At 48.3% G+C, this 11,549-nt stretch overlaps 3 protein-coding genes across 3 annotated transcripts; all 3 read right to left on the bottom strand.

Moving 5' to 3' along the window:
• Nucleotides 1-4,657: 4,657 nt before the first annotated feature.
• Nucleotides 4,658-5,273, bottom strand: GUITHDRAFT_155639 (hypothetical protein). The gene has a single exon (XM_005821778.1). The coding sequence runs from the start codon at nucleotides 5,265-5,267 to the stop codon at nucleotides 4,863-4,865; it is 405 nt and encodes a 134-aa protein (XP_005821835.1). The 5' UTR covers nucleotides 5,268-5,273; the 3' UTR covers nucleotides 4,658-4,862.
• Nucleotides 5,274-6,155: 882 nt separating this feature from the next.
• Nucleotides 6,156-7,249, bottom strand: GUITHDRAFT_119040 (hypothetical protein; the record flags this gene model as incomplete). Its single annotated transcript, XM_005821777.1, has 2 exons — nucleotides 6,156-6,208; nucleotides 6,382-7,249. 2 exons carry the CDS (start codon nucleotides 7,247-7,249, stop codon nucleotides 6,156-6,158), a joined length of 921 nt encoding a protein of 306 aa, XP_005821834.1.
• A 3,510-nt stretch (nucleotides 7,250-10,759) lies between these two features.
• GUITHDRAFT_119039 (hypothetical protein) lies at nucleotides 10,760-11,246 on the bottom strand (the record flags this gene model as incomplete). The annotated part of the gene is made up of 2 exons (XM_005821776.1): nucleotides 10,760-10,767; nucleotides 10,826-11,246. 2 exons carry the CDS (start codon nucleotides 11,244-11,246, stop codon nucleotides 10,760-10,762), a joined length of 429 nt encoding a protein of 142 aa, XP_005821833.1.
• Nucleotides 11,247-11,549: the final 303 nt, after the last annotated feature.

Below are 11,549 nucleotides of genomic sequence, written 5' to 3'. Positions count from 1 at the left end.
ATTTCTGCATGCAAATACTTGGAATAAAAGGTTCACAACCTACCCTTTTCCCAGCCAAGTCGCCCACCCGACCTACTCTTTTCCCATGGGAGAGTGAGGGTGGGGTCTACTCCAGGCAAGGGCAGAAGACCCCCAGGCGCCATCAGCGGGGGAAGGACTGGTACAAATTGCAATTAGAGCCGTGTCCATGATTAGTACCAGAAGGACAGGATCGAGAATTAACTAAAGCTATAAGCGAACGTAATGTGGAAGGGGTCTGGAGGGGAGTTTGTCTGGGGGAAAACGCCGTTTTTCTACGCTAAGTCCCGCGACCGGGCCCGCCTCAGCATATATATCACGCGGAGGGGGCCGTGACCCGGCTGACAGGCTCACCTGACCGGTCACGTGACACATCACGTGACCGAGACAAGACTTTTTTATATCGCAGATCCAAAAAGGAGTTTGTCTCGGGGAAAACGCCGTTTTTCTACGCTAAGTCCCGCGACCGGGCCCGCTCAGCATATATATCACGCGGAGGACCCTGCAGGCTCTCAGATCTGTCTATCTGGACCCCGACCGAGCCCGCCTCGTCCTCACAAGGTCGCTGGAAGGGGTCTGGAGGGGAGTTTGTCTGGGGAAAAACGCCGTTTTTCTACGCTAAGTCCCGCGACCGGGCCCGCCTCAGCATATGTATCACGCGGAGGACCCTGCAGGCTCTCAGATATGTCGTAAGAAGAAGTCGTGAACCGTTGTGTTCATATTTGTAGACGATTTCATCATGTCCAACTGCTTCTGCACCCAAGAGTTTAAGTTCTCGTGAAAACTTCTCCCACCATCGCCTCGGTGCCGTTCTGGTCCCATATATTGCTTTCATGACCTTAAGGAGAACGTCTGGCGGCAATCCCATGATTGCAGGTGGGTACAAGTACATTGGTTCCAGCAGATCACTGTAGAGAAAAGCCGCCGCTATATCACGAAAAACGATAATCCAGTTATTTCCCGCAGCGATACTTAGTAGCAAGCGGATATTATCCATCGATGTGGTTGGTGCAAACAACTCCTCCGACGTCGGTAAGAGATTGCCCATTACCACCAGCCTCGCCTTGTATTTTAGAATTTTCCCTTGTAAATCTTTCTTGGTTGTATACACCCACATGCCGCGTGCTATGATTTTCCCTCGTGTTTCTTCAGAATCCCTTGAAACTATAGTCCAAACCTTGCGTTCCTCCATCTTGTGAATTTCAGCTCGTTCAGCCGCTTCCCACAGCTCCCTATCTGGACGCATCAACATCTCTTTCCTATTCCTAGGATCAACTGTCATGTGATTCGAATCTTGCAGGGATGGCAAAGCTCGCGACAAAATTGCTGCTGACAACTTTATAGCCTCCCAGACTGGCACCACGAGCGCCATGTTGGTGACAAGCATTCGAGAGTCTGGAAAACACTCTGTTGACTCACTGGGTCCAAGATCCATGCACTCTGGATCATATGCCACATCAACGTCTTCACCTGGATCAGTGAGTGATACAAGTTCATTCCACCTTTCTCGTCTCAAAGGAATCCATCGTGCAGATTGTTGAGAAGTAGCAGACCGATTGCCCTCGTCTAGCACAAAGAACACCTCTTTTCCACCGCCGTTGAGGACTTTTCCAGGTACCAACTGAGATGACATGAGTAACAACCCCCTGCCTCAGCTCTCCTGTATCCATTACAACCTCCGCACGTCGATTGATGAAACGTGTTTCTGCTTCTCGCCGCTGCTGACGAAAGTCTCTTCGAGTCCGACATGGACGCGCCTCTGCAGTACATCCATCCTCCGTATCCACTTTACGTTGTACCAGCACATCTGGCTGATAATCCTCGTCACTATCGTGCCAAGCCTCCTCGTGAACAGAATCCTCGTGAACAAAATCCTCGTGAGCAGAATCCTCGTGAACAGAATCGTGCACTTCCTCCTCATCCGATGAATCGATCATCCTGGGTCGCTTTCTTCCCCCTTGCTGCTTGGTTGGAACCACAGACGTATCAGGCTCATCCACCTTAACAAGTGTATCTCCCAATGGTTAACTGTCTTGTAAAATGTTGTGCTTGACAATTTCCTCAGGATCCTCTTGCCAATTAACTCTGCACGCACGACGAAAGGGAAAGAAAAATTCATCACATGTCAAGTTATTCGTGTGATAAATTTTATCTTCTTCGATATTCCACACCAGATATCCCACCGTGTGTCCAGGAAAGGCGTTTGCGTTGCCTAAGAGTATCCCTTGCATGGCTGGATCGTCTACCTTGGATGTCCGTACACTGTTCTTGAAAAACACCATACATCCGAAGGTTCGTAACGAACGAAAATTAAACATTTCGCCGTTGTAAATCTTGACAATGAATGTTTCCATTTCAGACGAAAGAAACTCAGTCCCGTTATCAGAGATTATTCGTTGAACTGCATGTCGCCGTACATTCTTCTCTTCCTTCCTGAGCATCTCGATGAGAATAGCGGCTGTTTGACTTTTGTGTTTCATAGGACGAACGTATATGAATCCCGAGAACGCATCGACTATTATGAGAAAATACCTATATCCTGATGGTTCTGAAACCGTTATCATGTCTTTCAAATCGACATGCCAAAGCGAATTGACATCGTCGGCTCAATCCTGTCGAAAAGACGACTGCTTATGCACAGGACGTGACACGAATTTAGCAACTCGACAGATATGACAAGGAGACGCGACAATGCGTCGATTGTAAGTCACATATCTTACTGTATCTGCAAGTAGTTTCTGCACTTTACTGTCCGGGTGTCCGGTCCTCATATGCCATAAGTAAGAATCAGATAACTGTGCAGGCTTGCTAGCCAAAGACCCTGTTGCATGACGATCACCAGATACCTTCGTCAAACACACTGTCCCTCTGGATTCCGCTGACACACAGAAGACCGGCGTACCGTCTTTTGCCTCATCATGATTCATCTGTCGTCTTGTGGATAACATATACAACTTGTCCCGCTGAAGCAAGGGAATATGAACCTTTCCATCCTCTGAAGCCACATACGATTTGGCAGCATTTCTGGAACCTCTACCCACAATATAATACTTGTCACCCAGAAAATCATCCAAACTCACAAGAGGAACAGGCAGAACAGGACAAACGCGAACATGATCCAAGACAATAGTATTTGCAATTGTGCCTTGATCATCGACAATCTGCAAATGTAACTTCCCATACTTAGCACAGTTGACCTTTCCTCCTGCAGTCATAACGAAGAAATCATCTCCAGACTGTACATCAGAGAGCAAATTCTCATCACCTACCATGGATACGTTTGCTCCTGAGTCGAGCAAAAAATTAACGACTGTTCCAGCATTGTCATTGACCACGGTACTTTGCATAGCACTTGCATGAATGTCTGCAATCGACAAACTCGTATCAATGCCAAACTGAAATGCAAAGAAAGATCGCCACTCCGCTTGACGTCTCCCAGCCTGAGCATTGCTTTCTCTGACATTTTGCTCGATCGTCCTCTCAAAAGGATTGTCCGAAACCTGACCACGGCCGCGTCCCCGATGATTATGCTCAAACGTTTCCAGCCATGGTCCAACCGGCTGCTCACTGTCTGCGCCTGACCTCCTTCCCCCCTGGATTTCCCTGGCCAATCGAAGTACAGCCTCGCCGAGAGCCTGAGGAGAAAATTCATGCACATTGTTTCGCCGCTCATGATATCCTCCCGAACGATCACCTCTTGAGAAACCATCAGACTCGCCTCTGCGTGGATTGTAGTTATGCGTCGTCCAATGCTCCCCTCTACCCCGTCCGCGCATCCCTCTACCAGCCGGACGATCATACGGCTTCCCCCGCTGCTGATGATGACCTCGAAAGCCTGAGCCTCTTCCCCGAAAATTGTTCCCCTGAAAACCACCGGCTCTTCCTTGGTGATTTCGAAAATCATTCGACCCGGCACCAGCGGAGCCTCCACGACCGTAGCCGCCACGAGACCCATCAACATGGTAGGCGCCCCTGCGCCGCATTCCCTGACTCGGATGCTCACCTCGGCCTCGCGTACTATCCCTCGCGACCCACGTGCTCCCGTCATCCTGACCGCCGGATGTGTTATCCACAGGCGACTCATTGCTGCCACTCGTGTCTTCCTTTTCCTTACCACCCTGTCCTCCACTTTCAGATGGCTTGTCTGCATTCGGTTGACTAACCGTAGCTTGCACATCCGAGGCTACTACATTAACTGACGCAGTCCCCGACTGTGTTTTCTCACCCCCAGCAGTAAGAAGTGCCTGTTCATCGTTCAAATTTACAGCCCAAGAGTACACCTTCTCCCAAGTCAATTCGAATGACGACTTGGATCGCTTATGGTGCCGTGCAACATCTCGGATATCAGCACATTCCGAAAGATAACACTGCCTGACCAACTCCTCCACCAAAATCATTTCCAAAGCTTTGACCGACTCCTCTCCTGCTACATCCTCCAACTTATTGAGCAGAATTTTCATCTGAACCATAACACTGTGGAAGGTGGATATGTCAGGCAATTTCGACTTTGCCAGCGTCAGAAGCTCCATCCGCGTTTTGTCCGGAGTGGCATGGAGATTCTCACTGCGCTTTCTGACTTCCCATATCATGTACGCGAGAGCTTTGATCGGAGCCAACTTGGACTTTGGTCCTCCCGACATAGCCCATGGCACAGGAAACAATGGTTTAAGATACGACCGAAAGTACTGGTCCAGCTCCAGAAGAAAATATTCAATGTCCTCATACAACACGTTAATCATCGCAGCATCCATCTCCTTGCCATCAGAATCCCTTCGGCTTACCCCCTTCTTTTCTTCTTGCCAGAAGCACTCACTGGGTTGCCGGAATCACCGTCATCAACGGGACTACCATGATCCGACAGTCTTGGACAAACTTTGCAACTGCTCCACATAATCTCGAATCTGCCCGCTCTTCCTCCAACAAAATTTGGCATTCAGGAAAAGCAAAACGACCTGCCTTTTCCATTCCTCCGTCAACTCGCCATCCACATTCACACTCTTGTTCTTTTCCCATACAGTATGAAACTCACCACCAAAATTACCGAGTTGATCGAGTGGAAACTCTCGTATCAACGGGAACAAACACATGCCCAATCCTGTCCGATATCGATTCATTGCATTTTGAATCGGAAGCAGAAGTTCATCCAATTCCTCCTGTGACGTCACAGATCCTTTGAGGAATGTGTCCATCTGTAACTCAGGATGAGTCTTGATCAATTCTTCACTGAGGTCCAATTTTCCTCCTCCCATGGTAAAAGCAATGTCGAAAAATCAGTAGCAACGTTCCACAAAAGAATCGACTCCGACCTTCCAAACAGCTTCCAAGCACAAGCGAAAAAAATGCACAAAAAATCGAGTCCAACTTCCAAACAACGAGTCCAAAAAAAACAATCGAATCACCGACTCAAACAGTGACCTTCCAAACTGGCAACTTCCAAGCACAAGCGAAAAAATGCAAAAAAATCGAGTCCAACTTCCAAACAACGATTCCAAAAACAATCGAATCACCGACTCAAACAGTGAATCTGTAACAACAATGAACCGAACTTACTCTTTGTTCCAGTTCAGACCGTACGGTAAATCACAGTTGCGCAACAACAGTAAAAAATGAGAACTGAGAACAAAGAGAAAATTTTCTCTTTGTAATCGAATCAACCTCCACCTCACTGGCCAGAATCTATTTAACCCAAGATCCACCAAAGACTAACTCTCAGTACACCTGAGATCCTTACACCAACCTTATTCACCTCAACGATACACAGCTGTGCAGTCTCTAACACCTTCACTGATGATGATAGAACTCTCAGAAGAACCACACAACACTTCCTTTATTCACAGCAGCCACCTCCCCTTCAGTCCCTTGCAACCAAGTACAATGCACAGCGCGCTGGGGACACGTGTCCTCCTAACCCCCTTTTCACTGCCTGACCCTCAGGCTCGATTCCTTAATTCCAGACCTATGTCGAAACCCACTTCCATCTCGCTGAGCTTCGTCCACCGATGAGACGCAATACCCTGAACTTCTCGCCGTCTCCAAGAACTTATCCGAGTTCTTACTGCTACAGAAACTTGCAGTCGGTGCTATCACTGTCTACTTCGGGTGTCACTGTCACTGTGTCACCGTCTGTGGAGAGAAGGTTACTTCAACAGTGCATTCCCCATCGCCTCTTGCCCTGGCCTGTGGTGTCGCCCTGTGGAGTAGAGGAATAAGACCACCTCTACCTTATTTTTTCCAGCGATTTCATCTGGATTGGGGGTAGGGGGTAGTGATTCAGGTCAAATAACAATGATTCGAAATTTGGGCTCGGAACCCCCTTCATGGATAGTAAGATGTGGGCTAGGGTACTTTTTGACCACTCGTTACTTCCCTTAGCCAGTGACTCGAGGATGTCGGAGTCCAATTGCCCATCGTACGGCTGCGGCTTGATCTCGGCCTTGACATCCACCAATTGCCCATCGTACGGCTGAAGCTTGATCTCGGCCTTGACATCCACCAATTGCCCATCGTACGGCTGAAGCTTGATCTCGGCCTTGACATCCACCAATTGCCCATCGTACGGCTGCGGCTTGATCTCGGCCTTGACATCCATATCATTCATTAGTTCAGCATCCTCAGCCAGTGACTCGAGGCTGTCGGAGTCCAATTGCCCATCGTACGGCTCAAGCTTGATCTCGGCCTTGACATCCACCAATTGCCCATTGTACGGCCGGACATTGATCGCAGCCCCCGCGCCGAACATGTCAGCATGAAGGAACTCCATCATATCATACCGTCCGTTGAAGAGATCATCCTCCTCCGCACTGAGTCCAACAAATTGCCCATCGTACGGCTGTACATTCATCTCGGTCCCCATGCCGAACATGTCATCATCAAGGCTCGCCATCATATCATTCAGTCGTTTTTCATCCACCAGCTGCTCATCGCATGGCGACACCCCATCGTCCTGCAGCGGGCGGAAGAGATCCGAATTGAGACCCATCACCAGCATGTCCGGGTCAACCGGGGCAAATGGGTGCATGGCAGAGTTGTCGCTATCCCCAGCCCTTGATAGGGCTAGCTCGATGAACTCACCCAGCGCATCGCGGAAGCGGTCACCCTTGATGCCATTGCCAACGACTCGCCGCATCGTGTTGCCATACGCGGGGCGCCGGCGGTTGCGACGGATGGTTGGGATGGGAGCAAGGAAGGAGGAGGTGGAGGAGGTGGTGGCATAGGTGTGGTAGTCGAGCATGTTCGCTGGTCTGGTGGGAGTCCGGTAGCAACGGCGGTCCGTTTTATAGATCCCACCCCTGTGGTAAAAACCGATAAGCTTATCCTTAACCGATTCACCTGGATCAGCACGTGCGCTTGGTGCTAAGTTTTTTTTTGGAGTCATGTGTGCTTGGTGCTAAGTCTTTTTTTTTGAAGCGACCTTTTTAAAGCGCCAGCACGTGCGCTTGGTGCTAAGTTTTTTTTAGGGGATCAGCACGTGCGCTTGGTGCTAAGTTTTTTTTGAAGTGTCGTCTTTTTTTTGGGGATCAGCACGTGCGCTTGGTGCTAAGTTTTTTTTTGAAGTGTCATCATGTGCGCTTGGTGCAAAGTCTTTTTTTGAAGGAACTTTTTGAAGGGCCAGCACGTGCTTGGTGCTAAGTCTTTTTTTTGAAGGGCCAGCACGTGCGCTTGGTGCTAAGACCAAAAGTCACGATACCGTAGTCACGATACAAAAGTAATGATACCAAAGTCACGATACCAAGGTCATGATACCGAAAGTCACGATACCAAGGTCATGATACCGAAAGTCACGATACCAAGGTCACGATACCAAGGTCACGGTTCCAAAGTCACGGCCGTGTGTAACGTGATGCGGTAACGTGACCTTCACTTGCGCGCCTTTGAAAAAATCTGACCCCGGGGGGGTGTCTATTTGGTACCATACCCCTGGGGTAGTGGAACAGGGTTGCTGTCTTAAAAGTAGTTGTAAAACTTACCCAATATATGAGAGTTTCCATAAAGTGTTGATAATAACATTAATTGCCCCTCACAACAAGGTCCCTGGGCGTCCCTTTGACTAAAACATTTGTACCAGGAGCTGATTCTAAGGTCTGTGGCGCCCATAAAGCCCCCTAATTGCAAAATACACTTACAGTTGACCATGGTAGACTTTCTGTGTCTGCAGGTGAACATTGGCAACAGATAGCGATTGTAGAAATGTTGAATCAATCAAGAACAGGAAGGAAACATTTCCTACGTTTCATTTTTGTGGTTGTGACTCTGATTTTGCCTTCAGTTGTGTTTTGGTGGTGTGCAGAACGTAGTAAAGTTCTTTACACCAGAACAATGACTTGTACATCGTCAAAAAAGTTATCAGGCTATTTTTCTGGAATCTATCTGTATCACGGGAGTTTTTTCTGTGATTCTGTGCAAAATACCCTCATATTTCATGCAAGATCCAAGTATTGTAAGGGGAGGAATCTTATTCCACATTTGAAAGTTAATAGATATGGCAATCTCACACAAACCTATCTCAGGCGTAATGTGGAGGTGATCTCCGAGAAATCACTTATTATGGGGATCCTGAACTATTTTCACTATGGTCATTTCATGTTCAATTCTTTATCTCACATGTTTGATATATTGCACCTCCATTCTGTGTGTGTCGGGCAAGTTAAAAATATTTTTCTCTTCTTGGATGCCAAGTTTGAACGTGTTCTGAAAAAGAATTCGTCTTTGGTACGCTTGGATTTGAATCCTATGGTCTACGAAGCGTTTGCGTTGTTTGGTGTGGACAAGAATCATTTTTTTTCTGCTCGACACTTATTTGCTCTCTCGAACCATCGGACAATCTTCTTCCGAGATGTTATTCTTGGATTGAATGCGAGTTCACTTGATCATTATAATTATCGATCCTCTCCCATTGATTGGCGCTTGTTCCGGGCCTTCATTATTCAATCTTTTCACTTGAATGCGATTAGGTTGGATAAGAGAAGTTTGTTGGTCAATAGAACTAAACGCAGGTTACTGAATCCCGAATGTGTACTTAACGTCTGCGCTGAGATTCTACCAGAATGGAAGTTTAGTTCTGTCTCATTTGAGGGGCTTTCATTGATGGGGCAACTTGAGCAAGTGAGATCAGCTTGTCTGCTGATTGGTTTGGATGGTACGGGGCTTTTCAACGGAGTTTTCATGGATGTCGGTTGTATAATTGTACGTATCAAACCAATCTATCTGGATGTCTTGGTTCCAGGAAAGAGCAAGAACTTCGAACGTTTGTGGCGTAATGTTGGCATGTTTTATGATTCAGTTCCCAGCATGTTCTTCAATGTTACGCTATCTATCGAGGAGAGAGACATGATTGCAAATCCATCCAAATACGATGCGATGAAGAGATTTCGTTTTGGTTTAAGTCTAGATGCCGTTGTCGATCAAGAACAGTTGTTGGGTACGGTTGAGCGATTGATTGGTTACCGATATTCTAACAAATCACACAAAGTGCGAAAATTCGATTAAAAAATGATTGGATGGGTGATACGCATATGACTGTGTGAGCCGCTTTAGTTCATTTTCGAAAGTTTCAGAGCAGCAACTTCTAATCGAAACTACAATTAACATTTTTCTTCTTTCATTGCAAGTGTAATCCAAGATGCGAACATGGGAACACTTAAGGGCAAGGTGCAAGCAACAAATTTGCAGCGCTCCTTCGCTTTCCTATCTTAGTGTGTCGCCCGTGTTTTGCTTTGAACCGATTGTAGTGGATTCCAAGTTGCTAGGTCCGTTGTTGCCTCGCTTCTTTCCTCAGTAGTTTCAAGCATTCCACTGCTTGAAGATATCCTTGGTTTCTCTCCATGCTCCTGCCAGTGTGCACTAAGGTCTATTTTGCCAATCAGACACCTGAAGTCACTAACGTTCCCTTGCAAAATATGTCAATCAGGCCGATCCAAAGCAAAGAGAAATAATCACGTGAACCGGTTTATAGGTAGAAAAACCCTGGATTTTCAACTCAATTTCCAGTTGACGGTTTCGACCTCGAAGAAAATCCTATATTTGGTTGCTTGGACACCTCACCACGCCAAACCAAAGTAAAAGTACGGATTTTAAAAGTATCTGTCCCTCCGTTTTTCGACCTCGAAAAAAATCCTATACGTATAAGTACGTTGCAAGTTTTTTCTTCCCTGCTTCTCTCCCATATCATTTTATACCTCCCCGCGACCCCTAGGCTCAATCGCCACACTGGCATTTTGTCGGGAGGCTCATAACCTGTTTCCACTGCTTGCTGAGATATGCTGACCACTGCTTGCTGAGATATGCTCCGACAAGTGCAAGAGTGTCAAGGGGGGGTAGGGGGAGGAAGGACGATATTGCGACGTATCCAAGACCCAACAAGGACAAGATTGCAGCGTATATCGCCTGATGTCTGAGCTCTCAGATCTGTCTATCTGGACCCCGACCGATCCCGCCTCGTCCTCACAAGGTCGCTGGAAGGGGTCTGGAGGGGAGTTTGTCTGGGGGAAAACGCCGTTTTTCTACGCTAAGTCCCGCGACCGGGCCCGGGTATAGAAATCCCTTTCAACATGGCTCAATTTTTTCGTCATTTTTCTGAACTCATCGTAATGTATATTAGTCAAATTGCCTGGAAGATCTTTGCGAAGCTGTGATATGAGAAGGTTGCCTTCCTTTGCATAAGATTCCAATTTATCTTTGAGCGTTGCACTCCCTTGGTCGCGTATTGAGGTTTCGATCGTGTTCGGCAGTACTTTCAAATTCTTTAACATCCTGATAGAACCCCGATTTTTCCACGGTTCTCCCGCGGCCGCCCCCTCCCCTGGCGCACCGATCTCGGGGATGAATGCATCTCGGTTCTCTGCCATGCCATCCCCGTCCTCTGCCAAACCATCCCCGGTCCCCTCCTCGAAATAATTATTGAACTCATGCTGGATGTCCTCGTCGTAGTATGCCTCTTCCCACAGCCCGTCGTCCTGGATCCCCGCGGCGCGGAGGACGCTGGGGGGGAAGCGGAGGACGCCGTCGTCGCGGTCTGCGAGCTCGCCCCACTCGGCGAGCTGCTCGAGGGACTCGTGGAGGAGGTCCATGGTCTCCTGCTCGATCTCTTCTTTGGACGGTGTCGGCGTTTCATCGGAATGGCAGTCGTTGTTGGGAATAGAAGCCGAGTGGAACACCACCTGGACTCCATCGTAATCGATGGCTTCTTCGGGGTGAGATCCAGACGGCAGGTGGTTTGCTGCGCCGTGCATCCTGCCGTACGGGCGTCGCGGGCTCTTTTATACGGGTGAACCGTGCGGATAACCGTGTATTTAAGTTCGTGTGGCGGAGGGACAGATACGCAGGCTCTCAGATCTGTCTATCTGGACCCCGACCGAGCCCGCCTCGTCCTCACAAGGTCGCTGGAAGGGGTCTGGAGGGGAGTTTGTCTGGGGAAAAACGCCGTTTTTCTACGCTAAGTCCCGCGACCGGGCCCGCCTCAGCATATATATCACGCGGAGGACCCTGCAGGCTCTCAGATCTGTCTATCTGGACCCCGACAGAGCCCGCCTCGT

The sequence above is a fragment of the Guillardia theta genome (assembly GCF_000315625.1).
Source record: "Guillardia theta CCMP2712 unplaced genomic scaffold GUITHscaffold_138, whole genome shotgun sequence".
NCBI lineage: Eukaryota > Cryptophyceae > Pyrenomonadales > Geminigeraceae > Guillardia > Guillardia theta.
The sequence above is the reverse complement of the archived record's forward strand: the minus strand, read 5'-3'. Positions and strand labels throughout refer to the sequence as shown.

Excerpts from the sequence above, each read along its gene's own strand:
- GUITHDRAFT_155639 (XM_005821778.1), bottom strand. The coding sequence starts at position 5,267 with ATGGGAGGAGGAAAATTGGACCTCAGTGAAGAATTGATCAAGACTCAT.